The sequence below is a fragment of the Nerophis ophidion genome, linkage group LG12 (genome assembly GCF_033978795.1).
Source record: "Nerophis ophidion isolate RoL-2023_Sa linkage group LG12, RoL_Noph_v1.0, whole genome shotgun sequence".
In the NCBI taxonomy this organism is placed as follows: domain Eukaryota; kingdom Metazoa; phylum Chordata; class Actinopteri; order Syngnathiformes; family Syngnathidae; genus Nerophis; species Nerophis ophidion.
Window position 1 is genome coordinate 15,268,457 of NC_084622.1, and position 22,003 is coordinate 15,290,459.

The window sequence follows — 22,003 nt, forward strand, 5'->3', positions numbered from 1 at the left end:
ATGCAAGACTAGATATAAGAGATACAAGACTAGATATAAGAGGTACAAGACTAGATATAAGAGATGCAAGACTATATATAAGAGGTACAAACCTAGATATAAAAGATCCAAGACTAGATATGAGAGATACACGATTAGATATGAGAGGTACAAGACTAGATATAAGAGATACAAGACCAGATGTAAGAGATTCAAGACTAGATATAAGAGATACAAGACTAGATATTAGAGGTACAAGACTAGATATAAGAGATGCAAGACTAGATATAAGGAGGTACACGACTAGATATAAGAGATCCAAGACTAGATATAAGAGGTACAAGACTAGATATAAGAGATACACGATTAGATATGAGAGGTACAAGACTTGATATGAGAGATCCAAGACTAGATACGAAAGATACAAAACTAGATAAAAGAGATACAAAGACTAGATATAAGAGGTACAAGACTAGACATGAGAGATACAAGACTAGATATAACAGATACAAGACTAGATATAAGAGATACAAGACTAGATATGACAGATACAAGACTAGATATGAGAGATGCAAGACTAGATATAAGAGATACAAGACTAGATATAAGAGATACAAGACTAGATATAAGAGATACAAGACTAGATATGAGAGATACAAGGCTAGATATGAGAGATACAAGACTAGATATAAGAGATACAAGACTAGATATGAGAGATACAAGACTAGATATAAGAGGTACAGGACTAGATATAAGAGATACAAGACTAGATATGAGAGATACAAGACTAGATATAAGAGATACAAGACCAGATATGAGAGATACAAGACTAGATATGAGGGATACAAGACTAGATACAAGAGATATAAGAGGTACAAGACTAGATATAAGCGGTACAAGACTAGATATAAGAGATACAAGACTAGATATAAGAGGTACAAGACTAGATATAAGAGATACAAGACTAGATATGAGAGATACAAGACTAGATATGAGTGATACAAGACTAGATATGAGAGATACAAGACTAGATATAAGAGGTACAAGACTAGATATGAGAGGTACAAGACTAGATATAAGAGATACAAGACTAGATATAAGAGATACAAGACTAGATGAGAGATACAAGACTAGATATAAGAGATACAATACTAGATATGAGAGATACAAGACCAGATATGAGAGATACAAGACTAGATATGAGGGATACAAGACTAGATACGAGAGATATAAGAGATACAAGACTAGATATAAGAGGTACAAGACTAGATATAAGAGATACAAGACAAGATATAACAGATACAAGACTAGATATAAGAGATACAATACTAGATATAAGAGGTACAGGACTAGATATAAGAGGTAGAGGACTAGATATAAGAGATACAAGACTAGATATGAGAGGTACAAGACTAGATATAAGAGATACAAGACTAGATATAAGAGATACAAGACTAGATATAAGAGGTACAATACTAGATATAAGAGATACAAGACCAGATATGAGAGATACAAGACTAGATATGATAGATACAAGACTAGATATGAGGGATACAAGAGATATAAGAGGTACAAGACTAGATATAAGAGATACAAGACTAGATATAAGAGGTACAAGACTAGATATAAGAGATACAAGACTAGATATAAGAGATACAAGACTAGATATAAGAGATACAAGACTAGATATGAGAGATACAAGACTAGATATGAGAGATACAAGACTAGATATGAGAGATACAAGACTAGATATAAGAGGTACAAGACTAGATATGAGAGGTACAAGACTAGATATAAGAGATACAAGACTAGATATAAGAGATACAAGACTAGATGAGAGATACAAGACTAGATATAAGAGATACAAGACTAGATATGAGAGATACAAGACTAGATATGAGGGATACAAGACTAGATATGAGGGATACAAGACTAGATATAAGAGATACAAGACTAGATAGAGATACAAGACTAGATATGAGAGGTACAGGACTAGATATAAGAGATACAAGACTAGATATAAGAGATACAAGACTAGATGAGAGATACAAGACTAGATATAAGAGATACAAGACTAGATATAAGAGATACAAGACTAGATATAAGAGATACAAGACTAGATATAAGAGATACAAGACTAGATATGAGAGATACAAGACTAGATATAAGAGATACAAGACTAGATATGAGAGATACAAGACTAGATATAAGAGGTACAAGACTAGATATAAGAGATACAAGACTAGATATAAGAGATACAAGACTAGATGAGAGATACAAGACTAGATATAAGAGATACAAGACTAGATATAAGAGGTACAATACTAGATATAAGAGATACAAGACCAGATATGAGAGATACAAGACTAGATATGAGGGATACAAGAGATATAAGAGGTACAAGACTAGATATAAGAGATACAAGACTAGATATAAGAGATACAAGACTATATATGAGAGATACAAGACTAGATATGAGAGATACAAGACTAGATATGAGAGGTACAGGACTAGATATAAGAGATACAAGACTAGATATAAGAGATACAAGACTAGATGAGAGATACAAGACTAGATATAAGAGATACAAGACTAGATATAAGAGGTACAAGACCAGATATGAGAGATACAAGACTAGATATGAGGGATACAAGACTAGATATGAGGGATACAAGACTAGATACAAGAGGTACAAGACTAGATATAAGAGATACAAGACAAGATATAAAAGGTACAAGACAAGATATACGAGGTACAAGACTAGACATAAGAGATACAAGACTAGATATAAGAGATACAAGACTAGATATAAGAGATACAAGACAAGATATAAGAGATACAAGACAAGATATAAGAGATACAAGACAAGATATAAGAGGTACAAGACTAGATATAAGAGATACAAGACTAGATATAAGAGATACAAGACTAGATATAAGAGGTGCAAGACTAGATATAAGAGATACAAGACAAGATATAAGAGGTACAAGATGAGACGCAAGCAGCACTGAAAGTGCAAGGCTTACAGGACTGGCTCACGACTGCAAAGTAAAGAAAGGATGATGTGCTTGCATGACATTTGCCAGCAGGAAGATTTTAGGGATGACATCATTGTTGTTTAAGGCTTCTTGGATGACATCACTGCCACATCATTTCCTGTCTGTCATCTTGCTCCTTTTAAACGTCTCCTTGCCTGAACACAAGTCTAATATTATGTTGGGTTCAAAAATGAAGAAGTCCTAAGTCCCATGTTGGTGTTTGATGTGTGATCCAGTGTGCTATTAGGGTCATTAAATATGAGGTGCGATGAGAAGAAGAAGGAAAATAGTCCTTGGCAGCGCCAGCACGAAAGCTTGATGCTCAGCGTTGCCACATTGAGCTGAGTCAGCACGCCGCTATGTCTGCTCGCTCTTTGCACATCTGGATTAGGAATTTTCTGACTGATAATGGAACTTTTTGTCATGCTCTTTGGTAATCGAGGTCTTTCTGCTTTCTTTGAAGACCCCCCGTGCAAGGAGAATCCTTATGAAGACATAGAGCTGGAGAGAAGCTGCCTGGGTCGCAAATATGTCTCCTCTTCGCCAATCCCTGACACTCCACCTAAGGTGCAACGTCGGCTTGCGTACATTCACAGCACATCCCTCTCTAACGCGCTCATTGTCTTCCGTCATGTCCCTAAAGCTCTGCACCAAGCCAGGCTTCTTCAGACAAAACTCAGAACGACGGAGCTTCAAGGTCCTGGAATTAAGGAGAAGCAACAGGGAGGCCGGCCTGACCTCGCCGTCTCGCATCAGTCCTCCGTCCACCCCCAGCAGCCCCGATGACACACCCTGTCTCTCTGGAGACCCGTACAACCGGCGGCGGAAGAAAATCCCAAAGGTCGGACTCAAGGCACCAGACTGAAGCATAGCTACCTGGTAGAGATGCGCGGATAGGCAATTATATCATCCGCATCCGCATCACCAAAGTCGTCATCCACCCGCCGTTCACCCGAACCAACATTTTATCAGGACCGTACCCGCCCGCCAACCGCCCGCTGATAAACATCAGAGGTTGTCCGCCTTTACCACTCACAGAGCTATTTAAATTTGCAACACAGATTAATGATGACAATTGGAGCCGCTAACGTTCCCGCGGCTATGCCAATAACGTTCAACCTGATGACAAAAATGTGGGAGTGCTGTTAAGCCATTGCCTTTGACGCCTTCAACATGTACGAACCGATTGTTAGTCCGGCAACATGTTGTGTGCAGCTTCCGCAATCACACGTACAAGATTGAAAGGCATACTAGGTGATACAGAGTACACTGATGGTTGTGATATAAACAACTTTAACACTTAATAATATGCGCCACGCTGTGAAGCCACACCCAACAAGATTGACAAACACATTTCGGGAGAACATCCTCACAGTAACACAACATAAACGCAACACAACAAATACCCATAATCCTTTGTATTCGGGATAATTCCTGAATATATTTTACACCCCCGCGCCCCCAACCCCGCCCACCTTACCGACACACGGGAGGGTGGGGGGGGCTGCTAGCGGGGTGTATAAAATAGTCAGGATGTGTCATGAATACAAAGGATTATGAGTATTTGTTGTGTTGTGTTGTGTTTATGTTGTGTTACCGTGAGGATGTTCTCCCGAAATGTGTTTGTCGTTCTTAATTGGTGTGGCTTCACAGCGTGGTGCATATTACTAAGAGTGTTAAAATTGTTTATATCACAACCATTAGTATACTCTGTGTCACCCAGTATGCCTTGCAGTCGTGTGCGTGTTGCCTCGGAAGCCACACACAACATGATGCTTGACTAACAAGCAGATCGTACATGTTGTAGTAGGCGACAAAGCCAATGGCTTTATAGCACGCTCTAATACTTATTTTCTGGGTGACTACCGGCAGTCATTAGCGTCTATTATTGTATTCTTCACTTTATGACACGGGTCTTAAATAGCACTTTGAATGGCAAAGGATACCGATCGCAGACACATGCATATCGAATATTTCCGGGTGTTTTCAACCGCCACCCGCCCGAATCTAATTAAAATCAATTTTTTCGTCATTTCAACTGCCCGACCCGCGGTTTATCCGCGGACTCCGCGGATGAGACCGCAAACCGCGCATCTCTACTACCTGAGCTAAAGTGCTAACATTACAGCCACCTTTTCAGTGGCCTTGTGGTTAGAGTGTCCACCCTGAGATGGGTAGGTTGTGAGTTCAAACCAGACTTGCCAACCTTGAGACCTCCGATTTCGTGGTCGGGGGCATGGTTAAGAGGGGAGGAGTATATTTACAGCTGTTGTGTGCGGAGTTGTGCACTGCACTTTCTAAAGTAGATGTTATTGTCACATATGCGTGATTATTAGTAGATCGCACAGTACAGTACATATTCCGTACAATTGGCCACTAAATACGTTTTTCAACTTGTTTAAGTCGGGGTCCACGTTAATCAATTCTACACAAGTTAATCATCATAGTTTATACATTGAATTATTTACAATCCGGGGGGGGGGTGGAATGAGGAGTTTTGGTTGATATCAGTACTTCAGTCATCAACAATTGCATCAACAGAGAAATGGACATAGAAACAGTGTAGGTCTTACTTAGTAGGATATGTACCGCGAGCAGAGAACATAGTGAGATCACATAGCATAAGAACAAATATATACATTAGAAATACATTTGATTATTTACATTAGGTTATTTACAATCCGGGGAGATGGGATGTTAATGGAGGAGGGTATTAGTAAAGGGTTGAAGTTGCCTGGAGTTGTTGTGGTGCATGTACAGTAGATGGCAGTATTGTCCTGTTTAAGAGTGTCACATGCTGTTCACGGCAGATGAACTGCCTTACGTATGGTAGACGTAAATGTGACTGCTGTTGTTGTGTGTTGTTACCGCGCTGAGAGGACGTTAATGAAACTGCCTAACAATAAACCCACATAAGAAACCGAGAACTCGCCCTCGATCATTCTACGGTTATAACATCATTGGGCAACACGCTCTCAGACACGTCACTCAGGTCCTCATGGAACTGGAGGGGGCGTGACTTCCATCTCCACCTGAATTTCGGGAGAAAATTTGTCCCGGGAGGTTTTCGGTACAGGCGCTGAATTTCGGGAGTCTCCCGTAAAATCCGGGAGGGTTGGCAAGTATGGTTCAAACCCCGGCCGAGTCATACCAAAGACTATAAAAATGGGAGCCATTACCTCTCTGCTTGCCACTCAGCTTCAAGGCTTGGAATTGGGGGTTAAATCACCAAAAATGATTCCCGGGCGCAGCACCGCTGCTGCTCACTGCTCCCCTCACCTCCCAGGAGGTGAACGAGGGTGATGGGTCAAATGCAGAGGACAAATTTCACCACCCTTAGTCTGTGTGTGCTACTATCATTGCTACTTTAACTTTTTAACAGCAACATTGGGCTAAGTTGGCCCATTCCAATGCTTCTCCTGTTGCCACACAAACTCTCCACTGAAACCATAAATAGTATAATTTGCCTATAAAATTGTTGTAAGTACACCTCTGCATAGTATTTTATGCTTATTAACATGAAAAACACCAGTCTTTCGTCATCTCAACGTAGTCACAGTGAAGGCAAGCGCTACATAAGCTTGGTCATAGCCCCACTATTTAAGAAGGACTGGTCTATTCACTTATACTTACAGGGTTTGGTTAGGGCAGGGGTCACCAACCTTTTTGAAACCAAGAGCTACTTCTTGGGTACTGATTAATGCGAAGGGCTACCAGTTTGATACACACTTTAAAAAATTGCCAGAAATAGCCAATTTGCTTAATTGACCTTTAATAAATAAATCTATATATATAGAAAAATGGGTATTTCTGTCCGTCATTCCATCATACATGTTTTTTTCCTTTTACGGAATGTTTTTTGTAGAGAATAAATGATGAAAAAAACACTTAATTGAACGGTTTAAAAGAGGAGAAAACAGGGAAAAAATGTATTACATTTTGAAACACAGTTTATCTTCAATTTCGACTCTTTAAAATTCAATATTCAACCGAGAAAAACTAGCTAATTCGCATCTTTTTGAAAAAATTAAAAAAATAATTTATGGAACATCATTAGTAATTTTTCCTGACTAAGATTAATTTTTGAATTTTGATGACATGTTTTAAATAGGTTGAAATCCAATCTGCATTTTTTTTTGGGAATATATAACAAATTGGACCAAGCTATATTTCTAACAAAGACAAATCATTATTTCTTCTAGATTTTTCAGAACAAAAATTTAAAAATAAATCCTAAAGAATTTGAAATAAGTATTAAATTTGATTCTAAAGATTTTCTAGATTTGCCAGAATATTTTTTTTTAATTTTAATCATAATAAGTTTGAAGAAATATTTCACAAATATTCTTTGTCGAAAAAAAAGAAGCTAAAATGAAGAATTTATTGTTCTTTACAATAAAAAATAAATAACTTTACTTGAACATTGATTTAAATTGTCAGGATAGAAGAGGAAGGAATTTTAAAAGGTAAAAAGGTATTTGTGTTTAAAAATCCCAAAATCATTTTTAAGGTTGTATTTTTTCTCTAAAATTGTCTTTCTGAAAGTTATAAGAAGCAAAGTAAGAAAATAAATGAATTTATCTAAACAAGTGAAGACCAAGTCTTTAAAATATTTTCTTGGATTTTCAAATTCTATTTGAGTTTTGCCTCTGTGAGAATTAAACATGTCAAGCAAAGCAAGACCAGCTTGCTAGTAATTAAATAAAATTTAAAAAATAGAGGCAGCTCACTGGTAAGTGCTGCTATTTGAGCTATTTTTAGAACAGGCCAGCGGGCGACTCATCTGGTCCTTACGGGCTACCTGGTGCCCGCGGGCCCCGCTTTGGTGACCCCTGGGTTAGGGTTAGAGAGTTAGGGTTAAAGGGTTAGGTTTGAGTTAGGGGGTTAGGGTTAAGGGGTTAGATTTGGGTTAACCCTAACCCTAAATCCCAATCTCAACCACAATCCTGACCCTAACCATCAGTCATCTACCCTGCATGTAGATGACGGATGGATGGCTGGCAGGATTCTGGGCTTTATTTGCAGATGTGTAACAAAGTCTGTTTTTTCCACCTTCACTGTTCAAAAGTCATTTAAAAGTACTTTAGGGACCTGAAAGTATCTTCAAGTTGTCTTTCTTTCCTTGATCCAGATGGTGTTGAAGATCAATGGCGTCTTTGAGGCTCGTAGAGGCAAAAAGCGCATGAAGAAGGTGTCGCAGTCCACCGAGTCAAGCTCGGGGAGAGGTGAGGGATGAAGTTTTTGACATCCATTTGAGATATTCTGTAAAAAGTCATCTCATGTTTGGTTGTATTGCAGTCACAGATGAGAACAGCGAGTCCGAAAGCGACACAGAGGAGAAACTAAAAGGTGAGCGGCACCTAACTGACAAATGTAAACAAAATCTGGACATTTTTTGTATCAAATGTGTGTTTTTTTTCGCTTTCCTTTAGCTCATAGCCAAATGCTAGTGTCGGTCCAGTCCATGCTGAGGCAGACGGGGAGATACCGGACTTTGGAGAGAGATGTAATGGAGTTGCAGGAGAGAAAACTCTTTGAGTATTTCATCGTGGTGGCCCTTCACAAGACCAAAGCTGGAGTTCCGTACCTGCCGGAAGTCACGCAACAGTTCCCTCTCAAGGTAAATAATGGACTGTATGATTGGCTGAAAATAACAAAACACAAAATCACTATTGGCGGAAGCAGAAACAAAAAACTTGGACATGGAAGGAGTTTGGCGAAAGCCATGGAAAAAGACTACTGGACGATCAAACACCTCAGGAGGGGGAAGCAGTGCACTGTCAACACCGTGTATGGTGGGGATGGTCCGATGCTGACCTCCACTCAGGACTTTGGGGATTAGTGGAGGGAATACTCCGAAGACCTGAACAATCCCACCTACACGTCTTCCAATGAGGAAGCAGTGCCTGGGGAATCTGTGGTGGACTCTCCTATTTCTGGGGCTGAGGTTGCCGAGGTAGTTAAGAAGCCCATACGTGGCAAGGCATTGGAGGTGGATGAGATTCGCCTAAAGTTCCTTAAGGCTCTGGATGCTGTGGGGCTGTCTTGGTTGACAAGATTCTGCAGCATCGCGTTGACGTCGGAGGCAGTGCCTCTGGATTGGGTGGTGGTTTTTCTCTCTTTGAGAAGGGGAACCAGAGGGTGTGTTCCGACTATCGTGGGATCACACTCCTCAGCCTTCCCGGTAAGGTCTATTCAGGTGTACTGGAGAGGAGGCTATGCCGGATAGTCGAACCTCGGATTCAGGAGGAACCGTGTGGTTTTTGTACCTGTCGTGGAACTGTGAACCAGTTCTATACTCTGCGCAGGGTCCTTGAGGGTGCATGGGAGTTTGCCCAACCAGTCTACATGTGCATTGTGGACTTGGAGAAGGCCTTTGACCGTGTCCCTCGGGAAGTCTTGTGGGCAGTGCTTAGAGAGTACGGCGTATTGGACTGTCTGATTATTGTGGTCCGCTCCCTGCATGATCGGATTAGTCAGTTGGATCCGTTTCCAGTGACAATTGGATTCCGCCAAGGCACCCATTCTGTTCATAATGTTGAGGGGATCTGGTTTGGTGGCCGCAGTTAGGTCTCCGCTTTTTGTAGATAATGTGGTCTTGAGGGCTTTATCTAGATAGATGGATAGATAGTACTTTATGTATTCCGTCAGGAGAGTTCCTTCAGGAAAATTCAAATTTTCAGCACAATCCCATTCAAGTTTAGACAAACATTACAGGGAGACAGAACAGGGTCGCTGACGTGTCTGCCGGCTTCCAGCGCCCCTTACAAAAAAGATGAGATACAGGTAAACAAGGAGGGGGAATAGAAGATTAAAACAAAATTTAAAAAATCGGTCTTAGCCTGGGCCCTGGAGAGGAGGTGCAGACTGAGGCCAAGGGAAAAAAACAACAACTCACAGCCATGGTACACATCCCTCTTCCATGTGTGTAAGAGGGAAACATCAAAGAACACAGAGGACATTAAATACATTAAAGCAGCAGATACAACCAGACACTTCTCCATACTAGCTATGAATAAAAAGTAAAAGAAACATATCCATTGTGGTGGCCTCTGGGGTGTTCCACGCCATCGTCCGCTGGGGTGGAGGGAGCATGGACAGAGACAGGAGCAGACCCAACAAAGCATCCAAGACAGCCGACTCCATTTTCGGCCTGTGTCCAGTCCGCATGGATGAGCGAGGATACGTCCAAGGTGACTGAGGTGTCCAACATCTGCTCACCCAGCCAAGACACCGCGAAGCCTCTCCGTCCCAGCGCTCAGTGCTAGCTCCGCAGCCCTGTCCCCTCATCTGGCCAGGATCTTCAGCTCTCGCTGGATCGGTTCGCAGCTGCGACATATTTGCTGTAACTAAAATAAGAAAAACAAATGGCAGTTTGTATTTTATAATGAAGGTATCTGTCCATTGCTGGCTTATTGAGATGATGCAGGGGGGCTCTGACGCACGTTTGATCAGCAAAATATTCTAATATTTTTGAAGGTCACAAAATACTCCAAAATAACAGCGCTTACAGTTATATTAACTACAAACCCCGTTTCCATGTGAGTTGGGAAATTGTGTTAAATGTAAATATAAACGGAATACAATGATTTGCAAATCCTTTTCAACCCATATTCAGTTGAATGCACTACAAAGACAAGATATTTGATGTTCAAACTCATAAACTTTATTTTATTTTTTTGCAAATAATAATTAACTTAGAATTTCATGGCTGCAACACAAGTAGTTGGGAAAGGGCATGTTCACCACTATGTTACATCACTTTTCTTTTAACAACACTCAACAAACGTTTGGGAACTGAGGAAACTAATTGTTGAAGCTTTAAAAGTGGAATTATTTCCCATTCTTGTTTTATGAAATAAATAAATAAATGGGTTGTACTTGTATAGCGCTTTTCTACCTTCAAGGTACTCAAAGCGCTTTGACATTACTTCCACATTTACCCATTCACACACACATTCACACACTGATGGAGGGAGCTGCCATGCAAGGCGCCAACCAGCACCCATCAGGAGCAAGGGTGAACTGTCTTGCTCAGGACACAACGGACGTGACGAGGTTGGTACTAGGTGCGAATTGAACCAGGGCCCCTCGGGTTGCGCACGGCCACTCTCCCACTGCGCCACGCCGTCCATTTATGTAGAGCTTCAGTCGTTCAACAGTCCGGGGTCTCCGCGGTTGTATTTTACGCTTCATAATGCGCCACACATTTTCGATGGGAGACAGGTCTGGACTGCAGGCGGGCCAGGAAAGTACCCGCACTCTTTATTAGGAAGACAAGCTGTTGTAACACGTGCTGAATGTGGCTTGGCATTGTCTTGCTGAAATAAGCAGGGGCGTCCATGAAAAAGACGGCGCTTACATTGGCAGCATATGTTGTTCCAAAACCTGTATGTACTTTTCAGCATTAACGGTGCCTTCACAGATGTGTATGTTACCCATGCCTTGGGCACTAATGCACCCCCATACCATCACAGATGCTGGCTTTTGAACTTTGCGTCGATAACAGTCTGGATGGTTCGCTTCCCCTTTGGTCCGGATGACACGATGTCGAATATTTCCAAAAACAATTTGAAATGTGGACTCGTCAGACCAAAGAACACCTTTCCACTTTGCATCAGTGCATCTTAGATGATCTCGGGCCCAGAGAAGCCGGCGGCGTTTTTGGATGTTGTTGATAAATGGCTTTCGCTTTGCATAGTAGAGCTTTAACTTGCACTTACAGATGTAGCGACCAACTGTATTTAGTGACAGTGGTTTTCTGAAGTGTTCCTGAGCCCATGCAGTGATATCCTTTACAGATTGATGTCGGTTTTTGATACAGTGTCGTCTGAGGGATCGAAGGTCACGGTCATTCAATGTTGGTTTCTGGCCATGCCGCTTACGTGGAGTGATTTCTCCAGATTCTCTGAACCTTTTGCTGATATTATGGACCGTAGATGTTAAAATCCCTAAAATTCTTGCAATTGCACTTTGAGAAACGTTGTTCTTAAACTGTTTGACTATTTGCTCACGCAGTTGTGGACAAAGGGGTGTACCTCGCCCCATCTTTTCTTGTGAAAGACTGAGCATTTTTTGGGAAGCTGTTTTTATACCCAATCATGGTACCCACCTGTTCCCAATTAGCCTGCACACCTAAGTGTTTGATGAGCATTCCTCAACTTTATCAGTATTTATTGCCACCTTGTGCTAGAGTACCACACCTGGCAGATATTTGTGTGTAAAGGGAAGAAGGAAATTGTACATTTGAAATCCCAGCTAACCGTAACCTCTAATCTGCACGACCAGCAAAACTGCTTATCAAAAGAAAAAAAAAGAAAAAGATTGGCCTTACAAGAAAATGTAATCATAACGTTCTCTTCTTTTCCATCCAGCTTGAAAGGAGCTTCAAGTTCATGCGAGAGACGGAGGACCAGCTCAAGGTCATCCCTCAGTTCTGCTTCCCCGACGCCAAAGACTGGGCGCCCGTGGACAACTTCCCCAGGTGGGTAACAACAGGGAGGGTTTACCTGCTCTTCCCCAGGTGGGTAACAACAAGGAGGGTTTACCAGCTCTTCCTCAGGTGGGTAATAACAAGGAGGGTTTACCAGCTCTTCCCCAGGTGAGTAACAACAAGGAGGGTTTACCAGCTCTTCCCCAGGTGGGTAACAACAGGGAGGGTTTACCTGCTCTTCCCCAGTTGGGTAACAACAAGGAGGGTTTACATGCGCTTCCTCAGGTGAGTAACAACAGGGAGGGTTTACCAGCTCTTCCCCAGGTGGGTAACAACAGGGAGGGTTTACCTGCTCTTCCCCAGGTGGGTAACAACAGGGAGGGTTTACCTGCTCTTCCCCAGGTGGGTAACAACAAGTAGGGTTTACCTGCTCTTCCCCAGGTGGGTAACAACCGGGAGGGTTTACCTGCTCTTCCTCAGGTGGGTAACAAGAGGGAGGGTTTACCTGCTCTTCCCCAGGTGGGTAACAACAAGGAGGGTTTACCAGCTCTTCCTCAGGTGGGTAACAACAAGGAGGGTTTACCAGCTCTTCCTCAGGTGGGTAATAACAAGGAGGGTTTACCAGCTCTTCCCCAGGTGAGTAACAACAAGGAGGGTTTACCAGCTCTTCCTCAGGTGGGTAACAACAAGGAGGGTTTACCAGCTCTTCCTCAGGTGGGTAATAACAAGGAGGGTTTCCCAGCTCTTCCCCAGGTGAGTAACAACAAGGAGGGTTTACCAGCTCTTCCCCAGGTGGGTAACAACAGGGAGGGTTTACCTGCTCTTCCCCAGTTGGGTAACAACAAGGAGGGTTTACCAGCTCTTCCCCAGGTGGGTAACAACAGGGAGGGTTTACCTGCTCTTCCCCAGGTGGGTAACAACAGGGAGGGTTTACCTGCTCTTCCCCAGGTGGGTAACAACAAGTAGGGTTTACCTGCTCTTCCCCAGGTGGGTAACAACCGGGAGGGTTTACCTGCTCTTCCTCAGGTGGGTAACAAGAGGGAGGGTTTACCTGCTCTTCCCCAGGTGGGTAACAGCAAGGAGGGTTTACCAGCTCTTCCCCACGTGGGTAACAACAGGGAGGGTTTACCTACTCTTCCCCAGGTGGGTAACAACAAGGAGGGTTTACCTGCTCTTCCCCAGGTGGGTAAAAACAAGGAGGGTTTACCTGCTCTTCCCCAGGTGGGTAACAACAGGGAAGGTTTACCTGCTCTTCCCCAGGTGGGTAACAACAAGGAGGGTTTACCTGCTCTTCCCCAGGTGGGTAAAAACAAGAAGGGTTTACCTGCTCTTCCCCAGGTGGGTAACAACAGGGAAGGTTTACCTGCTCTTCCCCAGGTGGGTAACAATAGGGAGGGTTTACCTACTCTTCCCCAGGTGGGTAACAACAAGGAGGGTTTACCTGCTTTTCCCCAGGTGGGTAAAAACAAGGAGGGTTTACCTGCTCTTCCCCAGGTGGGTAACAACAGGGAAGGTTTACCTGCTCTTCCGCAGGTGGGTAACAACAGGGAAGGTTTACCTGCTCTTCCCCAGGTGGGTAACAACAGGGAGGGTTTACCTGCTCTTGAAAGTGTGCGTTTGTCTGGCTAGAACTTTTAATGGATTTGATTTATATAGCGCTTTTCTAGACACTCAAAGAGCTTCAGAAGCCATCTTTCATTCACACCCGGTGGTGGTGGTAAGCTACATTTGTAGCGAGAGCTGCTCTGGGGTAGACTGGCAGAAGCGAGGCTGCCAGTTTGCGCCTACCGCCCCTCCGACTACCACCTATGATTCATCATTCATTCACCAGTGTTAGCGGCACGAGGGGCAAGGGTGAAGTGTCCTGCCCAAGGACACAACGGCAGCCATTTGGATGTCAAGAGGCGGGGAGCAAACCTGCAACCCTCAAGTTTCTGGCACGGCTGCTCTACCCACTATGCTTTGTTAGACAAGATAATAGACTGTATTGACAATATAGTTTACATACCAAATGTTCATGTATTACAAGTAATAAGAAAATTTAAATGCCGGACTTACCTATCAAGGAGGAAATGAGCAAGTTTGGGGTCGGATGAAAAAATCTTCAATGGTCTCCATCTTTCAAAGGCATCCCCGATACAAATCCTGGTTTTGTCCCTGACTTTGTCATAAGTTGAGAATGGAAACTTTCACATGGACTAAGAAGGTCTGACATGTTTAGTAACTTTACCAGTGGCAGTAGCCAGACCAAGATGGCAACCTGGATGTGACACACTCACAGACTTTCTCATTGGTCAAACGGTGGAGGGCGGGGCATCGAAATGAAAACAATAACAAGATTTCGGGGCTGTAAATCTAATTTTGAAATGATCATATGAACTACTGTTATAACTTCTAGAGGTATTGGACAAGAAGATGATGTATTAATGACCTGACAATAATACATATGGCTCCTTTGAATCATTTATAGACGACCGCGTTTTTTCTGACTTAACCTTTGCCACAAGAACACATCAACAAGCTTCTGCATAGATGTGTAATACAACTCCTGCTAGTTTGTTATATAGTTATTACATAGCTCAATGTACATTAATGAACGTATACAAATGTAAATGTGCCAGATTGTAGTCAAGTGCTAATTTCCATCCGCAGTCCCTGGCAGGTTGACGCATACTTGCCAACCGTCCCGGATGTTACGGGAGACTCCCGAAATTCAGCGCCTCTCCCGAAAACCTCCCGGGACAAATTTTCTCCCGAAAATCTCCCGATATTCAGACCTGAGTGAGGACAGCCTGTTTTCACGTCCGCTTTCCCACAATATAAACTGTGACGTTATAACTGTAGAATGATCGAGGGCGAGTTCTTGGTTTCTTATGTGGATTTATTGTTAGGCAGTTTCATTAACGTCCTCCCAGCGCGGTAACAACACACAACAACAGCAGTCACGTTTTTGTCTACCGTAAAGCAGTTCGTCTGCTGTAAACAGTAATGTTGCGACACTCTTAAACAGGAAAATACTGCCATCTACTGTACATGCATGTGTGACAATAACATCTACGGCAGGGGTCACCAACCTTTTTGAAACCAAGAGCTACTTCTTGGGTACTGATTGATGCGAAGGGCTACCAGTTTGATACACACTTAAATAAATTGCCAGAAATAGCCAATTTGCTCAATTTACCTTTAACTCTATGTTATTATTCATAATTAATGATATTTATCTTTGTGGAAACACTGATTATCTTAATGATTTCTCACAATAAATATATATTTCTGATGTCATGTTTTAAATAGGTTAAAATCCAATTTGCACTTTTCTAGCTGTAAATATACTCCTCCCCTCTTAACCACGCCCCCAACCACGCCCGCCCCACCTCCCGAAATCGGAGGTCTCAAGGTTGGCAAGTATGGTTTGACGTATATCAACAAGGTCCATAAATGTTCAGTTAGGCAGCACCAAAATCAGACATAAACACAACAATAAAATACGCAGACTTAGATATAATAATAATACCAATACAATAAAATGGAGACCCGTTCAAAGAGCAGGTTGCTGCATGACCTCAGCTCAGGACAAATGAAGAATAAAGTCACCCTAGTGGTTAACGTGAGAAGTGCTATAATGCTGAAGTGCTCATTTGTTTCATGTAACAATTGTGCTGAGGTAAGAAAATACAGATCCTTCTTGACCTAGTAAGGTAAAGTTCAAGTGCTGCTGTTTTTGCACCAGTAGTTAACATTACACATGTCTTAACACCTCACACAAAACTTACAAACCCCGTTTCCATATGAGTTAGGAAATTGTGTTTGATGTAAATATAAAAGGAATACAATGATTTGCAAATCTTTTTCAACCCATATTCAGTTGAATATGCTACAAAGACAACATATTTGTTGTTCAAACTGATAAACATTTTTTTTTTTTGCAAATAATCATTAACTTTAGAATTTGATGCCAGCAACACGTGACAAAGAAGTTGGGAAAGGTGGCAATAAATACTGATAAAGTTGAGGGATGCTCATCAAACACTTATTTGAAACATCCCACCGGTGTGCAAGCTAATTGGGAACAGGTGGGTGCCATGATTGGGTATAAAAGCAACTTCCATGAAATGCTAAGTAATTCACAAACAAGGATGGGGCGAGGGTCACCACTTTGTAAGCAAATTGTCGAACAGTTTTAGAACAACATTTCTCAACGAGCTATTGCAAGGAATTTCGGGATTTTACCTTCTACGGTCCGTAAAATCATCAAAAGGTTCAGAGACTGGAGAAATCACTGCATGTAAGCGATGATATTACGGACCTTTGATCCCTCAGGCGGTACTGCATCAACAACCGACATCAGTGTGTAAAGGATATCACCACATGGGCTCAGGAACACTTCATAAAACCACTGTCAGTAACTACAGTTGGTCTCTACATTTGTAAGTGCAAGTTAAAACTCTACTATGCAAAGCTAAAACCCATTTATCAACAACACCCTGAAACGCAGGCCGGCTTGGCTGGGCTCGAGCTCACCTAAGATGGACTGATGCAAAGTGGAAAGGTGTTCTGTGGTCTGACAAGTCCACATTTCAATTTATATTTGGAAACAGAGGACGTGGTGTCCTCCAGAACAAAGAGGAAAATAACCATCCGGATTGTTATAGGCGCAAAGTTCAAAAGCCAGCATCTGTGATGGTATGGGGGTGTATTAGTGCCCAAGGCATGGGTAACTTACACATCTGTTAAGGCACCATTAATGCTGAAACGGTCCATACAGGTTTTGGAGCAACATATGTTGTCATCCAAGCAACGTTATCATGGACGCCCCTGCTTATTTCAGCAAGACAATGCAAAGGTATGTGTTCCAACAGCGTGGTTTCGTAGTAAAAGAGTGCGGGTGCTTTCCTAGCCCGCCTGCAGTCCAGACCTGTCTCCCATCGAAAATGTGTGGCGCATTATGAAGCGTAAAATACGACAGCGGACTGTTGAACGACTTAAGCTCTACATAAAAAAAGAATAGTAAAGAATTCCACTTTCAAAGCTTCAACAATTAGTTTCCTCAGTTCCCAAACGTTTATTGAGTGTTGTTAGAAGAAAAGGTGATATAACACAGTGGTGAACATGCCCTTTCCCAACTACTTTGGCACGTGTTGCAGCCATGGAATTCTAAGTTAATTATTATTTGCAAAAAAAAATAAAGTTTGTCAGCTTGAACATCAAATATGTTGTCTTTGTATCATATTCAACTGAATATGGGTTGAAAAGGATTTGCAAATCATTGTATTCTGTTTATATTTACATCTAACACAATTTCCCAACTCATATGGAAAGGGGGTTTGTATTTTCCATGCACTGATCTTTGCTGCCTCACATTCAAGCGGGTCGGGGACCCCTGATGTAAATTAGGGGTTCCACTGTGTCAAGCGCTTTGAGTCTCTTGTGAACACGCGCTATATAAATAAAATCCACTCCATTTGTCCTATCTCTCCAGTGAGACCTTTTCTTTTGTGCTGACCGGGGAGGATGGAAGTCGGCGATTTGGCTACTGCAGGCGATTACTGGTACTTTTTTATTTCAATAAATAAAAAATGTATTTTCTCCTGTTTGCACCTTGGCTCTGACGCACTGGCCACACTTCAACTTCACATCTCTCTCTGCTTGCCCACAGCCCAGCGGTAAAGGCCGGAGGCTCCCGGAGGTTTACTGCATCGTCAGCCGCTTGGGCTGCTTCGACCTCTTCTCCAAGGTACAACTTCCAATAAAAGTCAAAAGCAGTAAATGCAGCCTTATGCCGCACCTATAAGTGCTTGTGGCCGCAGTAGATGCAGCCTCATGCCGCAACTATAAGTGCTTGTGGCCGCAGTAGATGCAGCCTTATGCCGCACCTATAAGTGCTTGTGGCCACAGTAGATGCAGCCTCATGCACCTATAAGTGCTTGTGGCCACAGTAGATGCAGCCTCATGCCGCACCTATAAGTGCTTGTGGGCGCAGTAGATGCAGCCTCATGCCGCACCTTTAAGTGCTTGTGGCCACAGTAGATGCAGCCTCATGCCGCACCTATAAGTGCTTGTGGCCACAGTAGATGCAGCCTCATGCCGCACCTATAAGTGCTTGTAGCCACGGTAGATGCAGCGTCATGCCCCACCGTGCTTGTGGCCTCAGTAGATGCAGCCTTATGCCGCACCTATAAGTGCTTGTGGCCGCAGTAGATGCAGCCTCATGCCACACCTATAAGTGCTTGTGGCCACAGTAGATGCAGCCTCATGCTGCACCTATAAGTGCTTGTGGCCACAGTAGATGCAGCCTCATGCCGCACCTATAAGTGCTTGTGGCCAAACTAGATGCAGCCTCATGCCGCACCTGTAAGTGCTTGTGGCCAAACTAGATGCAGCCTCATACCGCACCTATAAGTGCTTGTAGCCACAGTAGATGCAGCCTCATGCCGCACTGTGCTTGTGGCCACAGTAGATGTAGCCTTATGCCGCACCTATAATTGCTTGTGGCTGCAGTAGATGCAGCCTCATGCCGCACCTATAAGTGCTTGTGGCCACAGTAGATGCAGCCTCATGCCGCACTTATAAGTGCTTGTGGCCAAACTAGATGCAGCATCATGCCGCACCTATAAATGCTTGTAGCCACGGTAGATGCAGCCTCATGCCGCACCTATAAGTGCTTGTGGCCACAGTAGAGGCAGCCTCATGCCACACCTACAAGTGCTTGTGGCCGCAGTAGATGCAGCCTCATGCCGCACCTACAAGTGCTTGTAGCCACGGTAGATGCAGCCTCATGCCGCACCTATAAGTGCTTGTGGCCGCAGTAGATGCAGCCTCATGCCGCACCTATAAGTGCTTGTGGCCACGGTAGATGCAGCCTCATGCCGCACGTATAAGTGCTTGTGGCCGCAGTAGATGCAGCCTCATGCCGCACCTATAAGTGCTTGTGGCCACAGTAGATGCAGCCTCATACTGCACCTATAAGTGCTTGTGGCCGCAGTAGATGCAGCCTCATGCCGCACCTATAAGTGCTTGTGGCCACAGTAGATGCAGCCTCATGCCGCACCTATAAGTGCTTGTGGCCACAGTAGATGCAGCCTCATGCCGCACCTATAAGTGATTGTAGCCACGGTAGATGCAGCCTCATGCCCCACCGTGCTTGTGGCCTCAGTAGATGCAGCCTTATGCCGCACCTATAAGTGCTTGTGGCCGCAGTAGATGCAGCCTCATGCCGCACCTATAAGTGCTTGTGGCCACAGTAGATGCAGCCTCATGCCGCACTTATAAGTGCTTGTAGCCACGGTAGATGCAGCCTCATGCCGCACCTATAAATGCTTGTAGCCACGGTAGATGCAGCCTCATGCCGCACCTATAAGTGCTTGTGGCCACAGTAGATGCAGCCTCATGCCGCACCTATAAGTGCTTGTGGCCACAGTAGAGGCAGCCTCATGCCACACCTACAAGTGCTTGTGGCCGCAGTAGATGCAGCCTCATGCCGCACCTACAAGTGCTTGTAGCCACGATAGATGCAGCCTCATGCCGCACCTATAAGTGCTTGTGGCCGCAGTAGATGCAGCCTCATGCCGCACCTATAAGTGCTTGTGGCCACAGTAGATGCAGCCTCATGCCGCACTTATAAGTGCTTGTGGCCAAACTAGATGCAGCATCATGCCGCACCTATAAATGCTTGTAGCCACGGTAGATGCAGCCTCATGCCGCACCTATAAGTGCTTGTGGCCACAGTAGATGCAGCCTCATGCCGCACCTATAAGGGCTTGTGGCCACAGTAGAGGCAGCCTCATGCCACACCTACAAGTGCTTGTGGCCGCAGTAGATGCAGCCTCATGCCGCACCTACAAGTGCTTGTAGCCACGGTAGATGCAACCTCATGCCGCACCTATAAGTGCTTGTAGCCACAGTAGATGCAGCCTCATGCCGCACTGTGCTTGTGGCCACAGTAGATGCAGCCTTATGCCGCACCTATAATTGCTTGTGGCCGCAGTAGATGCAGCCTCATGCCGCACCTATAAGTGCTTGTGGCCACAGTAGATGCAGCCTCATGCCGCACTTATAAGTGCTTGTGGCCAAACTAGATGCAGCATCATGCCGCACCTATAAATGCTTGTAGCCACCGTAGATGCAGCCTCATGCCGCACCTATAAGTGCTTGTGGCCACAGTAGATGCAGCCTCATGCCGCACCTATAAGTGCTTGTGGCCACAGTAGAGGCAGCCTCATGCCACACCTACAAGTGCTTGTGGCCGCAGTAGATGCAGCCTCATGCCGCACCTACAAGTGCTTGTAGCCACGGTAGATGCAGCCTCATGCCGCACCTATAAGTGCTTGTGGCCGCAGTAGATGCAGCCTCATGCCGCACCTATAAGTGCTTTTGGCCACGGTAGATGCAGCCTCATGCCGCACCTATAAGTGCTTGTGGCCGCAGTAGATGCAGCCTCATGCCGCACCTATAAGTGCTTGTGGCCACAGTAGATGCAGCCTCATACTGCACCTATAAGTGCTTGTGGCCGCAGTAGATGCAGCCTCATGAACCTATAAGTGCTTGTGGCCACAGTAGATGCAGCCTCATGCCGCACCTATAAGTGCTTGTGGCCACAGTAGATGCAGCCTCATGCCGCACCTATAAGTGCTTGTGGCCACAGTAGATGCAGCCTCATGCCGCACCTATAAGTGATTGTAGCCACGGTAGATGCAGCCTCATGCCCCACCGTGCTTGTGGCCTCAGTAGATGCAGCCTTATGCCGCACCTATAAGTGCTTGTGGCCGCAGTAGATGCAGCCTCATGCCGCACCTATAAGTGCTTGTGGCCACAGTAGATGCAGCCTCATGCCGCACTTATAAGTGCTTGTAGCCACGGTAGATGCAGCCTCATGCCGCACCTATAAATGCTTGTAGCCACGGTAGATGCAGCCTCATGCCGCACCTATAAGTGCTTGTGGCCACAGTAGATGCAGCCTCATGCCGCACCTATAAGTGCTTGTGGCCACAGTAGAGGCAGCCTCATGCCACACCTACAAGTGCTTGTGGCCGCAGTAGATGCAGCCTCATGCCGCACCTACAAGTGCTTGTAGCCACGGTAGATGCAGCCTCATGCCGCACCTATAAGTGCTTGTGGCCGCAGTAGATGCAGCCTCATGCCGCACCTATAAGTGCTTGTGGCCACAGTAGATGCAGCCTCATGCCGCACCTATAAGTGCTTGTGGCCAAACTAGATGCAGCCTCATACCGCACCTATAAGTGCTTGTAGCCACAGTAGATGCAGCCTCATGCCGCACTGTGCTTGTGGCCACAGTAGATGCAGCCTTATGCCGCACCTATAATTGCTTGTGGCCGCAGTAGATGCAGCCTCATGCCGCACCTATAAGTGCTTGTGGCCACAGTAGATGCAGCCTCATGCCGCACTTATAAGTGCTTGTGGCCAAACTAGATGCAGCATCATGCCGCACCTATAAATGCTTGTAGCCACGGTAGATGCAGCCTCATGCCGCACCTATAAGTGCTTGTGGCCACAGTAGATGCAGCCTCATGCCGCACCTATAAGTGCTTGTGGCCAC

The 22,003-nt window shown here is 44.3% G+C and overlaps 1 protein-coding gene across 1 annotated transcript in view; it reads left to right on the plus strand.

Annotated features, from left to right (window-relative positions):
• Positions 1-22,003, plus strand: part of LOC133563008 (DENN domain-containing protein 2A-like) — a 112,154-nt gene that overhangs the window by 71,359 nt on the left and 18,792 nt on the right. Inside the window, exons 5-12 of the mRNA XM_061916893.1 lie at positions 3,481-3,584; positions 3,661-3,858; positions 8,149-8,242; positions 8,316-8,366; positions 8,450-8,637; positions 12,392-12,501; positions 17,930-17,999; positions 18,107-18,184. Coding sequence (XP_061772877.1) covers positions 3,481-3,584; positions 3,661-3,858; positions 8,149-8,242; positions 8,316-8,366; positions 8,450-8,637; positions 12,392-12,501; positions 17,930-17,999; positions 18,107-18,184 — 893 coding nt within the window. The remainder of the gene's footprint in view (positions 1-3,480; positions 3,585-3,660; positions 3,859-8,148; positions 8,243-8,315; positions 8,367-8,449; positions 8,638-12,391; positions 12,502-17,929; positions 18,000-18,106; positions 18,185-22,003) is intronic.